Genomic DNA, 27575 nt, shown 5'->3' on the forward strand with positions numbered 1-27575 from the left:
TGCTCACTGAAAGTCCAATAATTGCTAATGGCGGGTACTGTACGAAACATGCGTATTTTAAGCTAGTGTTTGCCAACTACTTGCTAACAAAACTGTGAATTTCAAATTATTGCTCGGGGTGTGTCCGGGAGCATCTCCGCGGATAAACGCAGCGGAAGGAACTGAATTAGAGCCCCAGGACTTTGCTACTGTTGTCATCATGTGGCGGCTTCTCTTCAACTACTGACACAAACTGAAAGTGGGCAGGAAGACGGCGTGTGCTCCGAGTTGAGGAGTAACCGAAGTCTTGGCCATGCTAGCTCTCCTCACCGTCCTTCTCCACGACTACTGCACGGTTGCCCCACTTAATGTGACCCGGGAAGTTTAGCTAGGACAGAAACTCTGCGTTCATTCATTCTGCCTTTGGTTTCCTTGCCAGTGAATCTCAGTAAAAATTTCAATGAATGAAACGATGAAGCCGCTTAAGTCATTACTGTTGGCGCTGCTGCTGCCGTCACTATTAACAATTACTCGAGTCAACGGGTCCTCGAAGCTAAATATCCCCAAAGTGTTGCTGCCGCTTGCAAGGAGCACAAGAATTAACTTCACATTGGAAACTACCGAGGGCTGCTACAGATGGTGAGTTGAAAAGTGTGAGGACTTAACGAGCCTGTTGGAGCGGAGGTCGCATGCTTTGTGTAGGAGTGTCATATTGCATGCGAGGCCACATGGCTTAGTGTATGCACTGTATACCGCCCCTCCGGGCTTAAGCGTGGAAGCCATTAAACAGCTCTTTGAAGTTAAAGTGCATCTCCTTTGTTTGATTTCACCCTGACTAAATGCAACTACAAAAGTTACTCCTCTTATGATGATATGTGTGTGACGGTTCTCAGACATCCAGGTCAGGGTATATCCACAAAACAAAGCAAGCTTGAAGACCTTTCACCACATCCAAGATCCTTCCTCACGTCTAGGTGACTTGGTGGGAAGTTGAGGTTTTTATCTAAAACTTTAGTTTAATTTATTTATAATGTTAATAACACTTGGAACTGTTTCAGGACACTTGAACATAGATGCTGAACCCCCCCAGAGGAGTTTGTTTTCCTCTAAATGGCCAGAAACTCAATATTTAAGGCCCCCCCCAAAAAAACCTAAACTGCCCTCACTAGTTTGGAACTGAAGCTACTTGCATTAGTTGCTTTCAAGAAAGTGTGACATGTCCAGTTGCCTTTGTTTTATACTTAATGGCAATATAAATGATGTCATTGAGCATGCGATCTTTTCTTTCTTTTCTTGGTGACTGTGTTCCAGGTCTTCTACCAGACCCGAGGTAGCGAGCATCCAGGCTGTGTATGAAGATGGCGACAGAGGCTGCTCCAGGAGTGCGGTTCTTCAGGCTCTCTCCACACAGCCCTCCAGACTCACCAGCATCATTTTAGCTGAGGATGTTGGTAAGTACCGCGATGGCGTATTACAGTTTTGCCTCAAATATTTTCAGAAACTGGCAAACAAACAGAAGAGAGTTTACCCCTGTGACAAAACTACACAAATGTATTGCAAAATTAAATGGTAGGGTACTTGTTTTGCGGTGCTGTGTATTGATACACAATTTTGTGCAAGACTATTACATTAGAATGAATTTTCTGTCACTAGTGTGCCTAATTAACTGGCAAGAAATGTGTTTTATGAATAATTGCTATTTAATTGTCAAACTTTTGCAGCATTTCTTTAAATGTTTGTTTTCCAGCTGCAATTCTTTATGGCTATGGTTGGCGCACAGTATTAACTCGTTTGTGGCACTGTTCATGCATCGTGATAGAAAGAGCTCGTCTGCGTTGTGCTCCTTTAAGGTCACTTTGATGAGCAAAACATCTAATGGATGGTGTAATGTAACACGTCATCATGTTGCTCAACATATTTGCTTTTGTTCTTCCCTTCCGCTGTTGTGAAATGCAGAACTGTCGGCCTGGTATGGATGACTGGTTGTTGTGCTTGATCTGTATTCAAAAAAAGTTTGGCACACTGTCACTTTTTATGTATATATGAAACGTCCTCATCAAACTGTCAAATATATGAATAATCTGTTCAAACCACAGCTTCTTGCTTGCGGTGTAACTCACACCTGTTTTTGGTTTACGGAAGCATGATCAGCCACTTATCAGTCTAGGCAAAAACCTGTGGTTTCAGGCTGCAAGTGTAGATAAAGAATGGGGGCTGGGGCTCGGTAGGTAGTTGGACCGGCTTGTCTGTGAATCGGAGAGTTAGCAGCTGATCCCTCAATAAGAGGTCTTTGACAAAGACGCTGAACCTCGAGTTGCTTTAAGTGCTTGGACTGGTGTGTAAATGTGTGCGCTTGTGTGAGTGAATGGGTAGATGTGTCATTGTGACTTTAAAGTGCTTTGAGTACCAGTAGATAGACAAGTGAAATATAAATGCAAGACCGTTTACCAAGACCAGACCATTTAAGGCAATCTTCAAGTTCAATCAAGTTCAAAGCAATTGCTTGAGCTATCGCTGTACGGTTAGCTCTTATGATAAAGTTGTTTGTTTGTTTTAATTTCTTCAACCTAATTCTCATCCTTCTGATCAGAGATCAGATCTAACTTGACACAAGCAAAGTTGTTCTGCTGGAGGGGACTGGAACTTTGCTTGAACTATAACTGGAAAAAGAAAGTTTATTTTATTGACGACAATGAATCCGTTCATTTAGAAACATGATTGTTGACAGACCCAATGGACCCTCCTTTTTTAGTGGTGTTCCTTACATCGATTTCAGCTTTGTTCGTTCAAAAGACTTGTTTGAATAACTGATTTGCTGTCGCCATGTCTCTGTCCCTCCTGGGAACTTGTCATGCCACAGTGATGTTTATCTTACACAGAACAAATGTGCACAAGAAGAATGCATCTATTACATCAGCAGAAATTATCCTGTAACTTATTAGGTTATTAGGCTCTGACTGAGGTAGTTAAATGAGGCACTTTTGTTCTGATTGGGATATTATCAAATCAAATCAAATCTTATTTATACAGCACTTTTCGACATTACGACAAGAAACAAAATCAAGAACCACCGCCCCATATGTACACATACAGGCACATACACACAGTCACACATACATGTGCAAACACATACAGAGGCACACACACATCCACACCCACACCAATATACACACTAAGAGTTGTCAATGAGCCATGCCGGCATTATTGTTATTATTAGCGAATTGCTAGTGTCCAGGAAAACATAGCTACTGTGTAATAATTCAAGCTCTGCGGTGTATGTGCTATGTTAATGAAACTTTCTTCCTTCTTCCATTTACAGTAACAGGACAGGTACTACGCTGTGACGCTATTGTCGACATCATCAGTGAGATCCAGATAGTGTCCACCACCAGAGAGCTACATCTGGAGGATTCACCGCTGGCGCTCAGAATCCATGCACTGGACTCTGAAGGTGACATATTTTAACTTAACTCAAAACCGATGGCGTCATGCTAATTTTGAGTTAAGAGTTAAGATGAAGACTAATTTAGACAACTCTAATCTGACCATTCCTCTGTTGCAAAGAGCCCACATTGCATTGTTTGTTTGCTTCTCTGAAGACTTCAAAGTAATGACTGCGCTTGCTCCAGGCAGCGTTTTCTTTCTCCCCTCCGGCTGTCGCTGTGAGGTGGCTGTGTTTGTTCTCCTCCACTGCTTCCATTTAGAGTAGCCACACTTAGCTTAATGAGCTGTAGCTGTAGCCTGATTCTTTTTGATGATGGCTCCAGGGTCTGGTATTTTTTGTTTTGTTTTATTTTTTATTATTATTATTTTTATTTTAGCTTTGGCTTAAAGTACAAGTACGTTTCCTCAAATGGAGCAGATTGCAAAAGGTCAGCATGCGTGCTGTAATGAATCCCCACTCGATCTGTTTTAACTCATTTTGTTGCCTGGAGTTTTCACACTCAAGCTTAGCGAGCTCGGCCTTACGATACTAGTAAAAAAAATTAATTTGTGCCTTAAAGAATTTGCAAGACAGTGTTTCTTTTTATCTACATATTGCAGGCAACACCTTCAGCACCCTTGCAGGTCTAATGTTTGATTGGACCTTTGTGAAAGACGTAGATGTGAATGGATTCTCTGATTCATACAATTCATTACGGTAAGCTTTCCTGTGTTGATACTCTTCTGAACATGGTGGTTCATGCAGAAATCTGAAGTAGATAAGACACACATACTGATGTCCTAACCATATATTAGGACATCAGTTACACATTGTAATAATGATCCTGTCTTCTCTTTGCTTTTGGTTGGTTGGTTAGTTTAAGGTCAAAACGTCACTTCAGTTGAAAGGCCATTATGTGGCCGATATATTTCTGATCTGTCCCTTTTCTCCCCTCAAGGGTACTAAAATTCTCAGAGTCCACATACACCCCCCCTGCATACATATCTGAAATGGAGCGTGTTGGGAAACAAGGCGATATTATTCTGGTGTCAGGACTGAAGACAGGACATGCCAAGTTGAAAGCCAAAATACAAGAGTCACTGTATAAGGTAAGCTGCTGTGTGACATGAAGGATACAGTTCTTTAGTTGTTGCACAAAATTAAAATGTTGCACTCAAAGTCACGCGTTAGTGAGTCTCATGATTAAAAGATTGGAAGGGGTGAAATCAGCGGATTAAAGTAGGTAATGGTTACATTGGGCCTTCTGTGTGGTAGCTCACCCACTGTGGGGCAGACTTCTAAAAATAGCAAAACGTCGCACTGCCTTGTACATGATGTCGCCGCAGTAGAGACAGTTGAGTTGTATTTCTGTCTCAAAAGAATTTGTAGTGAAACATTCGTTTCATCGTTAAACTGTTTTGTCTGAGTGATTACTCAAAATAGACTTGTGACAAAAAAAAGTGGTGGGTGTTTATATCAGTATTTGTTGAACCCGCTTATTCTGGTTTGTTTGGCGGGAGGCTGAAGATGTGTTGTTGTGTAACCATGGTAACCATTCCACAGGATGTGGGTGCAGCCGAGGTGAGGCTGCTGATTTTAGAGAACATCATGCTGAGCCCCGCGCATGACGTCTACTTGCTGGCGGGAACTTCCATCCGATACAGAGTCCTGAAGATAAGACAGGGCACAATCACAGGTCAGACTCCGCCTGGCGTGTGAAGTTCAGTATTTTATTTTTACTTCAGCTACTTCTCTGTTCCTGACGCTCTGTCCACACTCTGTGTTGTGCAAGGATCTGTGTAGCTAAAATGTGAAGTGAAAATGTGGTCACAGATCACTGAAGCAGCACTTTTTCACTTCCAAATCCATGTGGTACAGAGATGTCAGCTCTCAGAATAATTTTTGTTCATTTTGTGTTTCTCCAGAGCTCTCGATGCCTTGTGATCAATATGAATTGCACCTTCAGAACAGTGTGATTGGCCCTAATGGAAACCCAGATGTTGCTGTGGCCAGTCTGGATCAAAGCACCTCCACAGTTACAGCCGTTCAGCTGGGACACATTAACGTGGTGTTGGATCATAAGAGTATCCTTCTGACATGATCTTTACCGTGACATTTATATATATATATATATATATATATTTTTTTTATACCATCTATGTAGAGCCTGAATAAAACACTGAAATTTGTGTATTTAGCAAATTTCTGTAGGTTTAAAGCTGTGGTTGACTACGGTTACATATCACACACTTAGAAATCTGCATTCCATGATAATCAAAGATTAAAGATCAAGGAATGAAATGGTGACATGGACACTAAATAAAATGATCCAATAAGATATAGATGTTTACATGCCCTATAACATCAGTCAAAATATATCTTATTTGACCTGTGCAAAGCAGTTCTTCCCCAATGGCACAACAATGTGTTAGAAATGTTACAAAAGTAGTTATTTTGGTGAACTGACTTTCATCTTCATATAGTTCATTACAGTAAACTTACCCTGGTTAATGTTCCTCTCAAACTCTACCAAACACAATTGCGCTTTCGTGTTTTTGGCTGCTTCTCCATCTCCGCAGTGTTTGGATTGATTGGTTTGGATCAATAAAGATGGAACACATGAAGCAAAGGTTAGCTGGAGGTTCAGAGATACAGACGTTTGTATCGGAATTAGTACGACTCGTCTTCAGTGAAATTTCAGCGAAAGTAGACACAAAAATTTACCCGACTGGCAAAACGGACACATTGCCGACTAATGTTTGGGTGTTGTTTTTACAGAGCGAGCCAGACTGATAAGTGCACAAGGATCAATGACTTGCACCGGCGTAGCTTACAGGGTCTATGCCCCTCTGTACCCTAAAGGAGCCCTTAAACCAAATATTTTCATCTTTTCTGGCCACATCCATTCCAGCTTTCTTTATCTTTTAAAAACGCTAGTTTGAGCCCTTTGTTTCTCTACTGCTGTGGTTTTGTTTCTTCCAGAAACTCGAAAGACTGAGTGCATTCATTCCAGACAAAGAGAAACAATCATATCAAGTGTTTCTATGATTAATAAACACTAATATTTTACTCTTGAATCGATTATCAAATGTTTACAATTGATTTCTGAATGGGCTCGTCTGCTCTGATTGTGATGTTTACATGAGCCGCAGTTTGTTGCTTGTACCATTATTCCAATTTCAGCTGGAAACTAGTGTAAACATACCATTATCCATGAGCGCGCCTGTCTTAATCTTCCTTAATAGCATTAACTTAGGCCTTCGAATGCAAGGAGTGTCTCGCCTACCCAACAGCACCCTCTACGTTGTTGAACCAGCCTACCTAGGTCTGTTTCTTTCTCTTACAAATAAAAACACATGGAAAAATATGTCATAGCAAAGAACTTAAAGGGCTTAACTAACTTCTGTTTTCTCTTTAATTTGTTTAGGTTTTAAAATTCAACCAGGAGACAGCTGGGTCCTGGAAACAGGCAGAGAATACGATATCTCCATCGAAGTATTTGATAAATCCGGCAACAAAATTTACCTCTCTGATGTAAGTAATGCGTCTCTTAATGTTAAGTGATTTTAATTATATAGGCACAAAACCACGTAAACAGATGCTGTGCTCTCTGAAGATATCAAACATAGGCTGGCTTTGATTTTGCAGAATGTCCGTATCGGGACCGGTTTCCCCGCTGAGTATTTTGAAATCCTGAAGTCTTCTGTGAACGGATCACATCATCACGTCCGAGCACTCAAAGAAGGCCTCACGCTCATCGATGCCACCCTGAACGCTGTTGTGGATGAAGTGAGTTCATGTGCAACTGACTTTTATCGTGTTGCTGTTTTACAGAGCGTATGATTATTCATTGAACTGGTGCTACTGACTTCCTAGTCTAAAGAACTTGACCATTTTCTGTCCCCTCTGTCCTGTTTCAGAGTGGAAGGACCCATGCACTCGCCAACCCGGTCCACAATGAGCAGGATGTGGAAATCTATAACCCTATAGTACTTAGTCCCAGTATTCTCACATTTCCATGGCAGCCCAAAGTTGGAGCTTATCAGTACACAATAAAGGTAATTATCCCTTTCACACTTTCAAGCTTGAGTGACTTGCTTTGATGAAACCTTCTGTATGAGTGTGTGTTTATAGCAATTACCGTCATTCACACTTGGCACCGAGTCTGAATATGAGAGTTAACATAAAAGGTGTCAGTCTTTTGTGATGACTCTTGTTCTCTGGTGCGTGTGGCAGGCGACAGGAGGGAGTGGAAATTTCAGCTGGACTTCCTCCAATACTGCAGTGGCAACAGTGACCGTGAAAGGAGTGATGACTACAGTCAGTGATATTGGTGTCAGTGTAGTTTATGCTCATGATCTACGCAACCCACTGCACTTTGGCCAGATGAAGGTAAATTACACACAAGAAAAACAGTTTGAAACAACACAATACAGAAGTTTTGGCACATTATACGTATAAATAGGTCTTTGTTTAATAAGTTGAGTTTAACTAAACCCATTTAATGTCAAAGTTTGTCAAGATTGATTGTCACTTTAATATTTAACATAACTTATAATACTTATATACAATCAAGTCATGATGCTCATTTTAAATATAGCTGATGATTATTTTCAGACTGCACTATTATAAATCATTAAAACCCCGAATTGCTACCAATAATGTAATTATTTGCATTCGTTGTGTCATATATTCAAAATTTTTCATTAATTCCCAGCTCTCATTTGAAAAGTATTCAGTGCATCTTTCATCCGGTTTTCCTGTAGGTCTATGTTGTCGAGCCCGTTGCCATGGACTTTGCCCCTTGTCCAGTAGAAGCCAGGTTGGGCCTGGTTCTGGATCTGCCCCTCAGGATTTTTGGCGTCCTGGAGGAGGTGGAGAAAGAAAAGGTCATGTTGAGTGACTGCTCCCACTTTGAACTGCTGGTGGAGGAGGAGAACCATGGGGTCTTTGAACTATTAGCCGGTGAGTCCTGGTGATCTGACTGTGATGCAACAAATTAAGAATAATAACAATAACAATATTCACATGAGTAGCTGCTGGTCTGTTACTGACATTCAGTTAAGGTCACTAACCAATTGATGCTCATTCATGGAACTCATTTATTGATGTCTTTGTTTAATGTCTGTTAATCAATGGGAGTTATGAATGATTATGACTTTGACCAGTAAATGGGTTGACCTGGGGGCAAGCTTGCCTTGGTTTGGTTTATTTAGCAAAAATGCATATATGCTTATATAAAGATGTCGATATCCCACGTGAAAATGTCTACCCTTGTCTAGCGTGTCTAATTAAAACCTGAATTATTAGACATTTCTGTCCAACTTCCCATAAAAACAGTGTATGAACCTTTAAATGTGCCCTCTGTTCCCATAACACCTTCACATTACAGAAGAAGAATTAAAGTCATAAATATGAAAATGTCATAAGTTATAGAGTAGGGCTGTTGATGTTTTCCGGTGATAATCCCGGTAGTAAAAAATGAAATTTCAATATCGTGTTAAAAATGCGCATTTGATAATATCCTTTAAATCCTGGCTAAACTTGGCCCTCGACCAATTATATTTGACCAGCACCTTGCCCACTGTTGGCTCACTGCTCTTGCTCTCACTAAATACTATTTATTGGTGCACTTCCACTTCTGACCAGAGAATAACATTGTGATACATTGATAGTAGGGTGGCGCTGTTGAGCTTCCCACAGCTCACATCCAAGACCAGCAGCGAGTCACAGGATGCAGGTTGAGTGTGTCAGGCAGTGGCACACAGACAAAATGAAAATTCAAAAAATTGGGAAAACAATTATCTTTTAAGAGGTCGATTCCACCGCAGTGCATGATTAATGGGTTCAAGTTTTGTCCTGGTTATCGCACTAGGATTGCATTAAGATTTTGGCCCATGATCCTCCCTCTGGATTCAATTTTGTCCCTCCACTGAGAACAATTTAGGCATCTCTGGTGTAAATGATCCAGTGCCACGCGTTTTAAATCTGCCCCTGTTTTCTGCCATTCTACTGTTATTTTGGGTGTAATTCACCTCCTAAAAGAGATGAAATAACATAAATAAAGTTAAAGTTGCATTTTCTGGATTTTTTGACGTTATTATTTATATTTGTTGATATTGTGATAATGTCATTAACATGACTTTTTTTTTTGTCCGCGATAAGTGAAATGGCAAGTGTGAAGTGAAAAACTGATATCGTGACAGCGATAGAGATGAAACTAGTTAGCCACTTGAATAAATGTGGAAGCACTGCGAGTTGATGGTGTGTGATCAGTATGAGGACAGTCAAGTGACATAAAAGTATTTAAACATTTTTATGGACATAATATTATCGTTACCACATTTATCTATTTTGAATGTTCCTCTGTTCCACAGATCTATGGTTTTCATTTTGGAATCTTCTATTATTAATCACAAGAATATGCTGAATAAAATAATAAGATCTCTTTGTATCCCAGTGTGTTTTAAGATAAGAACATAAATCAGCGTGCCTCCATGCGCCATTGTTTTTTTAATTGTCATATTGAATTTTCTCTTATTATTTTGAATCCTTCCAACATTATTCCCTTTTGATCCAGGGAGGTTGGCTCCTGGCCAGGACCACTGCAGTGGAGTGAGAGCCAAGGCCCTGGCCCCCGGGTACACTATGCTCACTGTCAGCTACACACACGGCAACGTTCACCTCAGTGCCAAGATCACCATCGCTGCCTATCTTCCTCTCAGAGTGAGTCCACAGCTCTTGTCTTTCCAGGAATGTGCTTGTGATGATCTTTGACGCCTGTTGTTTGACCTCTTTTGATCATAATGGATGCATGCTTCCAGAGTTTATATCAAACTGCAGATTTCCTTTCTAATGGAAGTTTAATATTTATTTTGAATGTAGGTACTGTGCAAACAGAAGGAAGCTTTAGTGACATACAGTGTACAGTATTTGGTCCCTTCAAATTTTGTGCTTAAAAATTACTTTAAACATCAGTAGATTTTCACTCAAGTCCTGAAAGTAGGCAAACAGAACCTAATTAACAAATGAAACAAAAATATTCCACTTGTCTAATTGTTTACTTATACAGTGGGTCAATATTTAATATCTGTGAGGGACAAAAGTAAGTTCACTTCTAGTTAAATTCAAGGCAAATTAGAGTCCATACGTTCAAAGTGTTCCAATCAGTGTAGTGAGACTCGGGTGTCCCTCAGTGCCCTTATTAAACAAAATAAATTGGTAATTGGTGATCAACTGATGTTTCCTTCAAAAGCAGAATTTGTAATAGTGTGAGAGGTCACAAAGGGACCCAGGGTAACTTCTAAGTAGCCAAAAGCTTCTCTCGCATTTACTAAAGTTGAACTTCATGAGTCCACCAGCAGGAGAACACTGACCAACCATGGTGTACATGGCCTCTGCTCTCCAAAAACAACCTTTCTGCCCCTCTGCAATTTGCTAAACATCGTGTGGACAAACCAGAAGATGTTTTGTGAACAAATGAGACCAAAGTAGAATTGGTCTCACAGCAGCAACATCAGTGGTTATGTCTAGTTCCTTGAATAAGTAAATTCACAAGTGACATGTTTATGTTTCATTTGTTTGATTGGATTCTCTTTGTCTAGTTTCCGGACTTGTGTGAAGATCCACATACATTTATGCATAAATTTAGAAAATTCTGAAGGCTGCAAAAACTTTTTAGCACAGCTGTAAGTGTAAAGTGATCAGCAGGAGAAAAAAAAAGCACTGGCAACAGCTCTTGAGGTCAGGGCGTTAAAAAAAGAAGAAAACGTGGAGCAGTGCAGTCTCAGCTTTATTGAGCCTTTACATGACATTGTTTTATTGCACGGTGCTAAGCCATTTCCTATACCAGCCAACAAACGAATATTGTGTCACTTCAGGCTTACTACTGCCGCTACAACTGCAGTCAATAGAAAAGCCCTTTAAGTTGGTGCAGTTCTTGGGCTCCCAACTGTGTTGTAACACTCAAAAGTCCCCACAACAGTTTGCTGTGAAAGAACCTCGTGTCATGTATTTTCATTGATCTGTGGGAGGTGCAAAGTATAATGATTTTGACTTTTTAACACATGTTTTTTGCTGTTGTTTACCTTTTTCTTTCAATTCACAAATTATCTGCTGTCTACAAAGGAAACCAGCTCATGCAGACATAGGCACATTCAGAATTTCTCCCCTTACAGTTAAAGCAGAACTGCAGAGATCAGCGAGTGTTCGAAATTTCTCCTCCTGGGTTTCCTTTGTGCGTTTTAATTATGCATCACACACTAGCTGCACTGATTTGTTTTCTGTGCGTGAGCTCTGGTAATGCACAAGAATGAAACTGACTTCCACTGTAGTGGTAGAGCGCTGAAGCAATCGCCTAATAATAAGACGAGGAACTCTTCTATGCTGAATCATCTCGTCTTTAACAGATATAGTAGCTGGGTTATTATTAGTACAGTAACATGATGCATAACTTTTGAGGCTATGCATTTTTTATGGGATTCACAGTGTGGGGTTGAGTAGAATTCTTCAAAATATTGCTGACAGTTTTGTGATGTTTCCTCACTTGTTCTCCCCTGGCAGCTGAATGTTGACCCAATTTTTGTATCTCTGCTGTGTAAATCTGTGTATTTCAGCTCCATACTTTCCCAGCAAAGTCCCTTTTTATAGCACAAAAACCAACACGCATAAGTCAGTGCAAGCTCCTAAAACATTTTAATTTTTTTGTACTGTTTATGGCCACACTTGAGCATCACTGTCCATGTAGTTACAATTCAGAGGGATACTGTATTGCTTCCGTGTAGCCAGCCTAAAGTCTGCTTATTGAAAGTGTCCTGTATGCATGTGTATAAGGAGTTATATTGTTTTTCAGGCTATTGACCCTGTGTCTGTGGCTGTGGTGACCCTGGGATCATCTAAAGACATGTTGTTTGAAGGCGGGCCCCGGCCCTGGGTTTTAGAGCCCTCCAAGTTCTTCTGCAGTTTGAGAGCTGAGGATGAGGCCAGTCTGAGCCTGACTCTGACTAGTCCCTCCTCCCACAACTATAATCAGCACTGGGTCAGAGCTACCTGCAAGGCTCTAGGAGAGCAGGTAGGAGCTACAGGACTTGGTTTCCATTTACCAATAATGTCACCAAATTAAAATGTATCTGTCCTGGCTAAATTACTACTTTGACTTTTAGGAACACGCTTGTTGAATGATATCATCTTAAAACATTTTTTGACCCTTCAGGTCTTGGAGGTGATGGTAGGGAACAAGCCCAGTGTGACCAACCCTTACCCTGCTGTGGAGCCTGCGGTGGTGAAGTTTGTATGTGCACCTCCGTCCCGCCTCACCCTGCTCCCAGTGTATACCAGCCCCCAGCTGGACCTGACTTGCCCACTGCTGCAGCAGAACAAACAAGTGGTATGTGCTCTATGTGGTCCATTGAAAAGAGTCAACAGGCTTTTTTTTGGTTCATCTAGTGGAAATTTTACATGACATTTTTTTTAAAGAACTGCAATCCTATGAACGGACCCTATATTTAGAAAAATGAGTGTTAGTCTGAAGTAAATACTATTTACATTTCCTGCAATGTTAAAAATGTGTGTAAATTGAATTGATCATGTAAAGATTTTTCTGTAGGTACCGGTTTCAAATTACCGAAACCCCATCTTGGACTTGGCTGCTTACGATCAACAAGGAAGGAAGTTTGACAACTTCAGCTCTCTGAACGTGTTGTGGGAATCAACAAAGGTGTCGTTGGCCAGTATTGAACCCACTATGCCCATGGAGCTTCAGCTGCACAAGGATAGCAACAAACAGAATAAACTTCACGGTAAAAGATGCATTTTATATTGTGTTTAAGGCTGAATGAGGGGGTTGGCTTAAGTTTAAAGTTAAGATGCGACAGCAGGACAAATCAGGATATAATCCTAAAATAACTGCAGGAAACGGTGCATTATAAATTCAGCAAGCACCAACAATAAATGTGTTTTCTGTTTTTTTCTGAAGTGCCTTCATTACAAAAAGTCTGGATTGCTTCTAATTCATTTACTGTTTCCTTTTGTGGTGTGGTCTACGACAGGACGCCAGACCGTTCTTGTCCATCAGCAGACGGGCATTGCTGCCATTACAGTGACTGCTCTGCATTACCAAACGTCACATCTAGCAGCAGCCAAAGTTCCCAGTCCAGTAAGTGAAAACAGCAGCTCTGGATGAATGAAATGCAATTCAGAATATCAGTAGATTGTTCTTTTAACAGCATTTCTCTCACAAAACAAAAGTCTTTACCTCATTAAGACCCTTTTCATCAAATAAATATCCAGTTCTAATGGATGCGTTGTTCTTAAATGTGTAGGTTTAAGTTTGTGTGTAGGTGTTGCTCTTTATATTAAATGTATTTTCTAGTTTTAACTCCGTGTGATTTGCATATATTTACATCTTCCATATGGTTCAGCCTGTGCACTAATTCAGTTGTTTTTCTCTCCTGGACAGTTTGAACCCTTGACCCCTGTGTCAGCCACTCTGGAGCTCCTGTTGGTTGAAGATGTGAAGGTTTCTCCTGACACAGTCACCATATATAATCACCCAGATGTGCGGGTAAGAGACCTGTGCAAATTATGCACACGCATATATTATCTCTTGACCCTGGCTTTTAATGGCTTGTTTTATTAAACATTAAACTGGCTAATATATATTTTTTTCACCATAAAATGAAATTTCCTCCTTCTGGTAGCTACTGAAACGATTCAAATGTTACTTACTAACCTAGACACAGTGGAAACATCCATGGCCCCCTATTCTCGACAAGTTATACTGGGTGATATGGGAGCAGCATTTTTAAGCAGGTGTGCGGGTTAACTAACAGCTAGTGACCCGTGTAATTGGATTATAAAACGTAAGTGTGGTCAGGCGTCCCTTTGGCGTCACACACAAGGCCATCTGTCACTCAGGAAAAACATGAACTTTGATAGTTTTGTGAATCGCGAAATCCTTTTAGTCATACACAGTTTCAGCTCTGTCACAAATAATTTACTGTTCTTTTCGTTTTACAGGCAAACTTGGCCCTGCGAGACGGCTCAGGGCACTTTTTTGTCAACACCAGTGTCAAAGGAATAGCAAATGTTGTTTACCAGGAGGCCCAAAGCACAGCTCAGGTAAGAAAGAACATGCGGACTTTGTTTGGAACATAATATATAGAAACCTTTTTTTTTTTCCTCTTAGATGACACAAGTATTTCGGTGAATACAAAGAATTGAGATTTTGCTAAAGGATGTTGTTGTTTTTATTTGTCCAGGTTTCTCCCATCCATCCGGGCATGGTGTCTGTGATGGTTCATGACCTTTGCCTGGCTTTTCCAGCACCTGCCAAAGCCACAGTACATGTTTCTGATATTCTGGAGGTTTATGTGAGAGTGGTTGACAAGGTCAGTTTCCACAGTCCCTCATCTCGTAGGTTCAACTAGATCATCTCTATCATTAGTGTCACCATTTCCTGAAATGCCTCGATGACGTCTAGGCACGAAATAATGATATATATACCCCCTGTACCCAGTTTTCATTCACTGTCTTGAACTACCATCATTAAGTCTGTCTAAAATGATTGTTTCTTTATCGACGCGTGTAATCCATCTCTTACAGGTGGAGATTGGAAAATCCGTGAGAGCTTATGTCAGAGTCTTGGATGATAACAAGAAGCCCTTCCCAGCCAGCTATTTCCAATTCATGAATCTTAAACTCAAGTCCGCTTCTGCTATAGTCTCTCTAAAGTAAGAAGTGTAGCATTAGTTGCGTGTGTTCAGAATGTAAGAACGTTCAAGGCTTCCCGCTCATTTCTCGACGTCTCTTCTGCAGGCCGTTAGCCGAGTCCACAGAAAATGACACAGCTGTTTTCCTGGTGAAAGGTGTCGCTATTGGTCAGACCACTTTATCAGCGGTGGTCGTGGATAAGAATGATAGAAAAATTGCTTCCACGCCGCAGCAGATTGAGGTATGGTTTAGTTGTTGTTTTTCTAAAATGCTGTTTCGAGTTTTGTCTCTGTATATGATGCTGTATCATGTAACTTTGTGTTCCAGGTATTTCCACCGTTCAAACTCATCCCCAGGAAGATGACTCTGTTGGTCGGAGCAATGATGCAGGTACGTGTAAATATTAATGTACGGGCTGTATCTGGAAACAGCTGTCCTCAGTTCCTTCATCTGGGCCTTAGTTTATCTCCCAGAAGAGCCCTCTGCCAGAACTCTTCTGGAAGAGGGCGTTGGGCTAATTGCTCTTAGTTTGAACTCGAGCATGCTCGTCATTTGCCTCATCTCATGCTCTAATCGGAAATCATTCTTTCCATCTATTCAAGTAGATTCCTAATTGTTGGGCATTTATCTTGAAAATATGTGTGAATGACACTTTACTTTTGTACGATCTTCATTCTTATTTTGAGTAGTTTATGAGAAACCACAAATTACAATAAGACCATGTTTTGAGAGTGATCCTCACTTTTTTCCTGTTCGTCTCTTTACAGATCACATCTGAGGGTGGACCTCAACCTCAGTCCAATATCCTTTTCTCCATTTCCAATGAGGAAGTAGCCTCCGTTAATGTCATGGGCCATGTCAGGGGCATTGCTATTGGTAATGTTACCGTGACTGGACTCGTCCAAGCTGTCGATGCTGAGACTGGGAAGCTGGTCGTTGTGTCTCAGGTAAATGTGTATCAGTGTTGTTCATCATTATAAGGCTCACTTCACGTTTACACAAACTTATTATTATTATTTTTTTTTTTTTCCCTAGGATCAAGTAGAAGTTGAAGTTGTAGTTTTGACTGCCATTCGAATCCGAGCGCCTATCACGAGAATGAAGACAGGAGCGCAGGTATAAATATAATATTATTTAATATTCATCAAACATGATGTTGCTTACACACTAATTGCATTGAAACGTCTTCTCCTATTTTCTAGATGCCTGTATATGTGATGGGCCTGACCAACAGTCAGACACCATTCTCCTTTGCCAATGTGATACCTAGTCTCACCTTCCACTGGTCCACCACCAAGAGAGATATCCTGGATGTCCAGCCCCGACACGTTGAGGTATCCTACCCTTTGATGTCACATAGAGTTTATACCACTGAACCACTTCTTATTTTTGGCTTCTGCTTCCCTCTGAGCCTTTTATCCGATTGACTTACAATATGCTCTCCCTCCATTACGGTGTGGTTAACGGTGTTACGGTGTGATTTTTAAAAACAGCATCTGCCTTGTCTCTGCTTGCCTTTTAGCTTCTGCTTTGTCCCGATTGCCTTTTTATTAGATTTTTTTTCCTTTCTCATAATTGTCTCTGTCTTGCACAGGGTAACATGGAGCTTCAGCCACAGCATAACTTTGGTATGAGAGTGACTGGAAGAACGAGAGGGCGCACGGGCCTGAAGGTGGTGCTCAGGGTTACTGACCCCGTGGCTCGGCAGCTGGTGGGGAATCTGCAAGAGCTCAGAGATGAGATCCAGATCCAGGTACAACACCCACCATGTCTGCAAAGTCCTTGATTGAAACTGTCTGTGTCAGGGAACACGAGTACTGTACATATTAAATATATTTTATAAAGACTGGGTTTACGGGGTGCTTTCCTTGGTGTACCCTGGTGGCATCCCACTAATGTTCTTCCATAATAGGGCAAGCTGGCATTTAAGACAGCAGAGCACAGAACTGCTGATCTTAGGAATATCTTAAGTTGTTAACTTTGTGAAGCGATAACGCTGCAGATTAGTCGGAGCTGAATGCACCCAGCTTCAAACTGCATTAAACTATGACATGTCACTAGTGCCGAAACATCAAAGAATGACTAAAGCCCTCTAATAATTGGACTTTCAACAATTTGCTTTGATCAAGGTCTATGACAAGCTGCACATGCTTAATCCTGAAGTGGAGGCTGAGGAGCTACTGATGGCTCCAAACTCTGCGCTCAAGCTCCAGACTAACAGGTGAGTTTGTAGTGCCTGCACTGTGGGCTTATTTTAAATTGACGCTGTTACAACCGGCACATGGGCTGCAATATAAAGTGGAGACCAGATACCAGAGTTTACAAAAATAAGGTTTCATTTTTATAAATGAAATTAAATGACAAAAAAGCAACAAAATAAGTACTGGCGATTTTTGCAGGCCTCTCTTGTCATGCCTTTTATCTAATTAAGATGGCCTCGCCCATGCACAGACGCTTGGGCTGACACTGCAAGGCCAGCGGGGGTAAAGAGGGATGTAACAACATGCATGGCTGTCCTGTGGCTTTTATTGCACAATATGAAATGACAGAAGTGTGTCTGCAGCAGACATGCTTGATTTGATTGTTTTTTTTTTGTTTTTTTTTTTCATACAATAGGGATGGTGTGGGAACGCTCTCGTATCGGATGCTGGATTGCCCGGACAACGCTGTTATTGCTCAAGTGGATGATAAGGGCTTCATCTTCTCTGGCTCGCTCACTGGCATCTCCTCTCTGCTGATCACCTCACAGGAGACCTTCGGTGTGAATCAGACTCTCATCCTTGCTGTGAAGGTCAGTTTGAGAGATGCTGCGTAAAAACTGTTCAAGTTTTTTGCCTGATGAGTCGTTTAGATTTTTCAAATCCTTATTGTCCAGCGTGCGTCAAACATGCATCATGGAGCTACAAATTAATAATAATTACAGATAGAGGAGAATTTAAGCTCAGGCGACTCACCTTATTTCCTGTTTATCTTTTTTTCACCTTAGTTTTATAGAACTGTATGTATGCATATTTTTACATGTTATCATTATGTCAAATGTATCCATGCACAATATGTTGTACTGGACCAAAAGCTACCTATAATGTTCTGCTTGAGGCTACTTCTCAATAGTACTGACCCGTGACACGACAGTTTACGTCGTCATCGTAACTCTGGGCCTTTCCTTCATTCCTCAGGTCGTGCCTGTCTCTTACCTCCGCTTCAGTACCAGTCCAGCGCTCTACACACACACCAGAGAGCACCTGACAGCCTTCCCTCTGGGAATAGTGCTCACCTTTACTGTTCACTTCCATGCCAGCACTGGGGAGGCTCTACACAGCTCCAACTCCCACCTTATATTTTCCACAAACAGGTCAGCCTCCACGCCACGTGTAGATTTCTTAACACTTACCACTATCATAACTCATGCGTGCATTCACTGTGTGACTCAACGAACGAAAGTGACTTCTAGACAAGCTGAGGAGGAGGTAGATATGTTATTCGGATTGGTTGTTACCTTAGGGTTGAAAATCTATTATCGTTCCGTTTTTTTGTTTTGTTGTGGGGTTTTTGTTTTATAGCGAGAGAGATCCAAGGTCTGTCTGAGTGGTCGGTTGGTGCTTTCTCACTCAGCCTTGCGTGAGCTAATGTCTCCCACTATTTCAAACTCTGACAGACAAATCGTGTCAACCCGCAAACTGCTCCACCGACTGTAGTTCCAGTGGGAATCTCTTCATCCATCATTCTTCTGTTTTATTTAAAACGTCAACCATGGGTTTCTAAACATTTTCAATCCACTTGGCCCGGTCTTTTGTTTTGGTGTTGTTCTAAATTTCTGAGATAAAACATCACGACATCTCACACATGAAGGCACTAACCTTGGCAAGGTTGCAAGGCTGGTGGATTGCTGTCTCTCAGCGGTGGTGAGGACGGACTGTGAACAGTGTGTTGGAAGATGTGTTGAAGCCAGACTGAGCCAGTGGAGACCTGGAGCCAATTTCCTTGTGACACAAGGACATTTAAGAGCTTTACAGACTCGCCGTGATATACATGAAGCAGGAGCAGCGTATTAGACTCATGACAGTCGTACTGTTTTGTTGACACTGTGTGCTCTAATTTCCGTACAGTCCAACCAGAACAGTCGAGGTCATGGAAGGTTTAGTGGCAGTCTCCGCAAGGAGTTCACCACATTAATTTACTGGGCTGTCCCTTCAACCTCATTTCCGATGGAGCTCTTTCCACCTGAGTGAGTGAGCTAAATTAATAGGAGTGTTGGGTGGAGTGGATTGTTGCTGCGCTTTCCATGAGGGGCTCCCTCATCTGTCTGCACAATAAATTGATTCTATTACCTTGTTCTGCCGGTGCTGACAGACAATTTTGGGGAGAAGTATCAAAATCAGTGGCGAAGGGGCTGGTAGAGTCGGGACTGCGATTACTGGCCTGTGATTAAACCCTACTCAGTCTCCAAGGAGCCATTTGGATTTTGCTGCTATCTCAGGTTGGAGCAGTTTGTTCATATTTGCTCTGGACGGATACTTTGGGGAAAGAGGCAAATGTAGGACATTTTTCAGGGGATGGATTAATAAAAAGTGGATGTAGAACTTTACCAGAAGAAAATGAAACACAAAAAAAACGTCTGTAGAATACTTTACAATTATTAAATAAGTCTTATTTTCACTACACCCTTCAATTATAAAGACAGTCTCATGTATATGTGTGTGTGTGTCTGTATGTACTTTAAATGCAAATCGGTTAGTGGAATTACAGGTACTGTTCAGGGAGAGCAGTGAGGTTGATCCAGAAGGATGAAGAGAGGGTCAAAAGGATCAGTGCCACGCCAAGGGTGCTGCTGTAATTTAGCTGAGTGAGAAGAGGATTAAAGCAAAGTCTAGTAACTTCATATTGCCTTTATTTGACTTATTTTAGTGAATGATTGTAATATTGAAGCTGAACTATAAATGAATGGAGGTGGTGCAGGAGACACAGCACAAGTTCATTTTTGGCTATTTGTGGTCCCAACATGCACATCTAGAGTTCTCATAGTATACTGAGAAATAACATTGTTTTTGTTTTTTAAAGATCATCCAGTAGATAATAAGACACATTTTCAGCTATCGTTCATGTATATTTATTTCAACTACAATGGAAGCCTATTGCTTACAAACTATGTTATCATCTGTGTGCCTCCTTCTCTGCAGGGATGACCTTGTCCAGGTGGGGGCGGGGCCTGATAACCACACCTTGACCGTGAGAACCGTCAATGTCGGCCTCACCCTTCTTGCGGTGTGGGACAGTGAAAACATGGGCGTGGCGGACTATGTTCCGATTCCCGTGGAGCAGTCCATCTACCTGCCCGACGCTCAGAAACTGGTGGTGGGAGATGTCGTCTGTCTCTCTGTCCATCTGACTGGACCAGATGGTGAGACATCTCTGCTGTATGTTAGTAAAGTATAGCACCAGAAAACAACCATCCTCAACAGAAAGTACAAGGAACAAACTTTAGATTTATTATCTGCATTTGTAAGGCAATTTAGTTTTACTATATTTATTTACTTTTTCTATTTAAACGGCATTGGAAGCATTTTCTTCCACTGTGTTTGGTTTAATTTCCTTTACGGAGAAAGTAATTGCTTACCTCGAATCCATTTGAATTGCTCCATTTTTTTTTGGCTGTGAAGGTCCATATTTTTTTTTCCCTTGCATATTATAAATGGTTTCAGATTATTAAGCATCTTTTCATTTTAAAATTGAGCATCATCTTTCTTTTTCTGCAGGTAACCAAGGTACTTGGAGCTCCTCTGCAAATGACATCCTTCAGGTGGACCCTAAGAGTGGTACAGCTGTGGCCAGAGACTCTGGGACAGTGACCGTGTACTATGAGATAGCTGGTGTTTTGAAAACATACAGAGAGGTATGTTATGTGCAGGTCGTACCTACTGTCTCAGCCGTAGTGCTTCACGTCCACACTTTATGATGCATGGATGAGGCGCGCCCTCGTAGAGCTTCCGTTTTAGTCATGGTCGTGATGAATGAGCTGTAGGAAACAGACTGAGTGTTTTAATTATGCAAACAGCACACGCCTCTGGTTTCTTTATTTCTCCTCTTGACACCTCTATTCTCCAGAGAATCTGATCTTCTCTGCTAGTACAACATGCTGCATCCATCCTTCAGGAATAATGAGAATAAAAGCAAACAGGTGTATACATCATCACCTTTCAGGAACAAATTGTCTCTGCTTGTCTCTGCAAGACGTTGCTCCTGTTGAGACTTTCATACATGACGGTGCATGGAAAGCATTAATTGTCTCTCTGAGTGTTGGTCACTCGCTCTCAAGTCATCCTCCTTCCTCCTCATGAGCTGAATGTAACCAGTGGTTTTAAATAGATATTTCATATTAGCAGAATTTATGTTTTTGTCTTAAAATTGCTCGCATGCATTCTAACTGAATGAAGATAATGTTTTATCAGTATCAGAGGAAACACTGACACGAGCAGCAACGTCACATTAAACACTCGACCGTTTTAATAAGTCGGTTTCATTGACTTTCGGACGTGATGGATGTTGTGGATGTAAGCTAGAAGGATTATTCCTGGCACACACTTGAGTCTTGTTGACATTCACTGGCTGTTATCTTTTGTTTGAATGTGTTCTGTAGGTCGTAGTGGAGGCGCCCACCAGGACGGCAGCTATGGCGCAGGCTACACCTGTCAGGCACGGCAAGGAGACGAGGGTCCTGCTGACTACCAGAGAAAGAGGAACCAACCTCATTGGTACTGAACCGTCTTGTTTTTAATTAAGTTAGTTTTCTGCTTACGTGCTGGAACTTACATGAGAAGGCTGAAGACTAAAGGTTTGGTTGCCCACAATTTATTTCTCAGTTTGTTTAAATGTGTACAAAAGGCAAACTATAAACATGACAACTCACTGTTTCTTAAGGATGATTATGTGTGTCTGGCCAGAGATAATTTCAGAGCAAAGATCAACCGATATGGATTGTTTTTAGAGCCGATACTGGCTTTTTTACATCAGCCCTGACCGATGGCCGATATCTGGAGCCAATACTGCTTTTTCTTCCTCCATTTAAACGATAAAAATGACACAATGATGACAAATGTCACAAGTCTGAATTTAACTGAAAACATAAACATTCATTGAACTCAAAGAATATGTAACGCTCTTATGAAAGCTATCTTCAGACTGTCTCACCATGTTCCTCTGTAGCTTTATATTTAATGTAAAGACATGAAAGTTACCCAAATCATCTCATGTAACTCTGCAAGAAAAGAATTAAGCATATTTCGCAAACACCACTGCATTCATTTTACACCACTGTTCCCTTTCTCATTTGCCCCCACTGCTAAACCAAACATTTTTTTTGGGGCTCACAAAAATGTTTATATTTCCTTTTTCTTTATGTTCTCCGCTGCAGGAACCTGTTCTCCTACCCAGACTGAGGCTATTTCACTGCTACAACCAGAAACGTCTGTGAACTGCCAGCTCAGCTTTACCAGTGACACTGTTGACTTCCCGGCTAATGATGTCTTCAAAACACAAGTCAGCTTTGACTCCGGTCTCGGTAAGGCCAGGGATCATATTCATGGTCAGAGGAGCATACAGCCTATGAGCATTGGAACACTGGATTTATTTCAGTATGCTCTGATATATCAGACCTTATTTACCTGCTAATAATACTAATCCAACCTTGATAAAGTCACACCAAGGTCCAATTCTGTGTTGATGTCTTTTTCTTTGTACTTTGACATTCACATCATTTTTAGGCATTTTACTTTCCAAAATAAAAGCATTTTTAAACATAACCTAGACACGGTGTTTATGTGCACCGTCTGCATGAAGGGCATGAAAATACTGTTTACAAGAGTGTAATCAATGGCTGCACTGCAACGCAATAAATCTAGTCAAAGGTGTCCAGGTGATGTATTGAACGGAGTAGACTTCATGTTGCTTGTCAGCACTGGTCTAATTATGTTTGGGGTTTGGGACTTCACCCCAGTTGTTGGCTAGTGTCTGATGGGATGCACTGTGTGTGTGTTTGTGTAACCACTCAGCTGAGCCCAATTAATAGCTTTGAAACGACCCTTTCTGAGAAATTCAGAGGTTAGAACAGAGGGGGGTATGTAAATTATATTAATTGTATATTGTATATAGGAAACTCATACATACAGTTGTCAGCTGTTGTACCATGTATCAGTAATTTATCTTGATCTGTTATGTTTACCTCTGTCTGTTTTTGCCTCAGGCCTCTACACATGTTCCATGACCTTGCAACCCATGACTGACCACCAGACCCGTGTGCTCAGCATGTCCATGGCCAACCTGATGGTGAAGGCAGGCCTGGAGGGCACTGCCTTCTCTGGGGAGCAAGTCGGCACCAGGCTGCCCATAGAGCCGGGCCTCTACGTGGACCAAACTGAGCTGCTGCTCTCAAACTTACACCCATCAGCCGAACTCACCGTCTATGGCCCTATTTCTGCCTTGACTACCATGGAGGTTTGGCACATCATTACATACTAAATATGCCACTATATGTTGTGACTTTCATGAATTTCAAATAAAACTACCCTTTCATGTCTGTAGGTGGTGCCTACGTCTCTCAGCATTGTTGTCCAAGAGAAGGAGGTACAACATGACTTCCCCAGTTACTCCAAGTACACCGTCAGTGCTGTGGACCTTCAGTCGGCAGCTTCTGCCTCCATTTCCATCAGCAGCACTTCATCTGGTCAAAGTCTCATCGTCCCCGTCACTTTGATTCACGTAGCCGACGCCAGCGCTAGCATGCAAGGTCGGATATTCTTTCAAATCAAGTGGAAGAGTCTCTGAGTTGATTTGTTACTTCATGTGTATTTCATGTGTCATGTCACAGGGAATGAGGCTGGGCTGTCACCTTTTTCTAAAAAAAAACATGTTTAACAAATCACAATTAGATAATTCATTGATTTGAACACCGCCCACACGACCTAATCCTAAACAGAGTTGTAGATTTAACATTGTTTGGTTCGTTGCTATGAATTTTATTTATTTATATTATTCTTATATGTTGGTTTGTACTCAGAAATATTAGCGCATATGAACTGTACCTTCACTTTCTCAGGATAATGGTTCTATCACTGGGTAGAGATGCTTCTTTTTATTTGAAAATTGAGCATCATTATCCTCCTGTGCCACTGCTAATATGTTAATGTGTCGCACCGCGTGTTCTCTGCACTTGGAAGACGGTTTGACAGACTGTTATCTTGTCCACCTCTCTCTCTCTCTCCCAGCAGCTGCTCCTCCTGTTAGTACCATGGAGGGGGGGCACTCCCTGCACAGCTTCATAAACTCCTACCAGATGATGTTCTGCACCCTGTTCGCTCTGCTGGCTGGTACAGCTATCATCATCATCGGTGGGTCAACTCATTTCTGTTGAAATTGCTATGCACTTTTGAGAGAGCTCCAGAAACTCTAATGCTAATAAAAGGTATGAGTGACTGCACTATTCTCGAGCCATCGGTGAGCGTCTGTGGCCTTAGTCTTTGCGCTGCTTCGTTGCTTCGTTGCCACTAGTCGACAGCTTTTCAGCCAATTAAACATGTTCAATTCTTTCATTATATCTTTATGCTAGGTCTGTCCTGATCAGTATCAGGACGGATCCAGGCTTTTCTAAAATGATCGTATCGAGCTTCTTTTGTAGCTATTTATTTTAGCTCTGCTATAAACCAAAACCACATCCCTTCAGCCTCAAAACATTGTCTTCAGCTTCAAGGCTAACGTCAAAGCTGCCAAAAAAAACAAAGATGAATTTTTCTGTTTTAGTGGCTGTAGGCTAGTGGTAAAAATTGGCAAAAATTGAAGAACCAAAATCATGCAACTAAACTAAAAATATATAAATAAAATAAAAAGGTTCATGCAAAGGCTGCACTGAAACAATAACAAACACTGAATGCTGTGTTTAAAAGAAGACAAAAGTTTTCTTTAGACAGTGTCGAGCAGAAAAGTATTACAGAGAGGGTTACAGACTTCATGTTGAGTAGAGGACGCAGGGTTTCACCGTCTGGTGGAGCTTCTGGAGCCAAGGCTACAGCTAGCCTCTCCTCTGCTACATTAGCTTTAACAGCCATATTTATTGGACTTGATACAGCAGTGAGCACATGTGATCTACAGGAATACAAGTAAGATAAGAAAAGCCTTTATGAATCTCCAGGGGACGACTTTTTTTATTATTTGTTAAGATCAGATCAAGACGTGGATTGATTAAATGATTGGTATCGATCTGAGCACAGAGGATCTGGATTGGGAAATCCTTGTTTTAACCCAATATCTAGAGTTCTTCATAGCTTCTTTGCCTCCCAGCTTACTATTTACTCTCTTAAATACAGACTACTGCCATCTGCTGGTATGAGAAGTTACTTCCTCTCACACAGGCTCGTGAGGTGTGTCAGGTGGCCGTTGGCTAAAGCCTGTGTGGTGTGTTTACGTGCAAATTTTTCCGTGAGCAGTGTGAGACGATGTTTCCACAGACTATTGTTGCTGGAGGAACGTTTCAAGTTCCATCAAAAGTAGTGAAATACTGTCATACGTTTTTTTTTTTTTTTTTGGTGTTGAAACACTTTGAACTGATTTGAAACGTATTCTCTCCCTGCAGTCTTCCACTCTGCATTCTCACCGAGACAACAACCATATCACTCTCCTTTCATCCAGAGGACGCCACTGTCCATGCCAGGTAGGACGATGTCACTGTGACTCTTTCCTCATACAGCCTAAAGCTTAAAGAATATACAAAGAAAGAATATACTTATTTAATGAGAGTTTTGATATTTTGTGATTACTAAACTTAAATTAAATCAGAAAACTTAAAAAACCTATTGTGGTAGTCAGATGGACAGTTAGACAGATTTTATTTTTAAATAAATTCTATCTCATTCATCATAAATTAAACATGATTTGGGTGTAAGAACGAAAGCCAATGCTGGTTCTGCTACAGTATGTTTTTGGAGATATTGGGTGCTCTCAGACCAAACAGATGTGAGGAGTCTTTGAGGGTAACGACCCACTGGGGAGCTCCCCTGAGAATTACATAGCTGGTGGTTTCAATCGTAACATCTCTTAGATCTGTTCCATGTCCACCACTGTAACACAGATACAGGCTCGATAAAGCCCAGGCTACACTGTAGGTCTGTGTTTTGTTCCAGTGTTGTGTGTTTGTTAATATTTATTTACTTTTTTAGCTTTAGACTCTCCAGGATCGAGCTCCTTCAGCCACATGAATCAGTCGGTCGGCATGCCCTCAACCAACAGCCCCAGGCGGCATCTCTACTCTCCAGCCTCCTCCGCCTACAGGGCCTCATGAAGCCCTCCGCGTGGTTTCTGCTCTTCTAACGTAGAGCACCGTTAATGCGTAAAGAATGTGCCTCCGTCCCTCAGGAAGGAATGCTGTGGGATCTGAAAGCGAAATTTCTGTTGTGTTTTATTCAAATGTTTGTTCAGATGCTTTCAGAATATCAGATAATTTAAAAGGTGATTCAAAATAATAACAGGGCTATTTCCAGTTTTCTTTGTATGCTTCTGTGTGTATGTATAAATTATATGCGTGTACACAACTATACATATACTATATGTATTGCTGTGGTTTAGTGTGGAAATAGTTTTCATACAGGACTTCTCCTCATTATTAACTGACATCTTTTATGGAGTGATTGAATACCAAATTGCTAGATTATGCTTGAAAAGTTGCTTTTTGTGTTTGACATTTGCTTAGTTGACATATCTGACATGTGACGTTTGGTAACTCAGGATAAACCACTTTCATGTAAGACAAAAGACAAACATTAACTTGAACATATTTATTTGTATGAGCAGAAAATGTCCTTTTGTTACGTTGTATCTTAAACAAAGAAAGCCGTCCACTGAAGCCGTCCTCCTCAAGGTTTGATAAACCCTTCGAATGTGCATAATTGTAACTAACCTGGAAATGGTTGGTCTATTTCTGTTCAAGGCATTTTTTTTATGGGAATGGGAATTTTATTTTTCCCATGACCGAGTTTTTGAGCCACAGCACATGCAGCTCTTGTCTAATTCATTAATGTGAAACAGTCAATGTGAACAATAATTCAGTTTTTATCCCAGCGTTGCTTCATTGCAAAAAGCACTGAAATGTATCCTGGTCTCATTTCTGAAAATGTTCCTGCTCCTGTTTGTTCTCGTGGCCCACATCTCTGAACAGAGATTACTGTAGCGCTGTTGAATTGCTGGAAGGCCAGTGTGTGACTTTGTTTTAAAATGCCATACTGTATTTTTGTATTTGGAAAACGCTGACAAGGATTTGTATTTATGATAGCTAGTTAAAGATTCATAGCCATGCCTTATAAGCGCATCTGAACAGCTTTCAGCACGTAATACAGACATGTTTGGTTTGTGTGAATATCCTCCTGCCTTTGCTAATTAAAGTTTTTACTTTTTATGTTCAGTGTTGGTTTTGTTGGAATTATTC

General features: G+C 41.1%; 1 protein-coding gene across 2 annotated transcripts; it reads left to right on the top strand.

The window, feature by feature from the left end:
* On the top strand, positions 1-27551 carry nup210 (nucleoporin 210). 2 transcript variants are annotated; one of them, XM_047606902.1, is made up of 40 exons: positions 1-618; positions 1291-1430; positions 3299-3430; positions 4024-4120; positions 4362-4512; positions 4967-5099; positions 5329-5487; positions 6660-6728; positions 6831-6937; positions 7052-7192; positions 7324-7461; positions 7640-7795; positions 8170-8368; positions 9984-10129; positions 12255-12473; positions 12615-12788; positions 13008-13200; positions 13450-13556; positions 13860-13964; positions 14420-14521; positions 14662-14790; positions 15005-15132; positions 15218-15353; positions 15440-15502; positions 15880-16059; positions 16148-16228; positions 16315-16446; positions 16707-16865; positions 17242-17333; positions 17729-17903; positions 18289-18464; positions 20290-20510; positions 20866-21002; positions 21747-21861; positions 22521-22667; positions 23349-23599; positions 23687-23891; positions 24370-24492; positions 25731-25808; positions 26314-27551. In XM_047606902.1, the coding sequence occupies exons 1-40, from the start codon at positions 440-442 to the stop codon at positions 26433-26435; spliced, it is 5697 nt and encodes a 1898-aa protein (XP_047462858.1). In that variant the 5' UTR covers positions 1-439; the 3' UTR covers positions 26436-27551. The 2 variants fall into 2 exon arrangements, with proteins under 2 accessions (XP_047462858.1, XP_047462867.1); XM_047606911.1 differs by having other exon boundaries at positions 24373-24492.
* The last annotated feature ends 24 nt before the right edge of the window (positions 27552-27575 follow it).

Source organism: Mugil cephalus, chromosome 1 (genome assembly GCF_022458985.1).
Source record: "Mugil cephalus isolate CIBA_MC_2020 chromosome 1, CIBA_Mcephalus_1.1, whole genome shotgun sequence".
NCBI classification, from domain to species: domain Eukaryota; kingdom Metazoa; phylum Chordata; class Actinopteri; order Mugiliformes; family Mugilidae; genus Mugil; species Mugil cephalus.

Bases quoted from the DNA above. Each gene is read 5' to 3' on its own strand.
- nup210 (XM_047606902.1), top strand. From the start codon at position 440: ATGAATGAAACGATGAAGCCGCTTAAGTCATTACTGTTGGCGCTGCTG. The intron at 619-1,290 runs GTGAGTTGAAAA...ACTGTGTTCCAG, and splicing joins ACCGAGGGCTGCTACAGATG to GTCTTCTACCAGACCCGAGG. The intron at 12,789-13,007 runs GTATGTGCTCTA...ATTTTTCTGTAG, and splicing joins TGCAGCAGAACAAACAAGTG to GTACCGGTTTCAAATTACCG.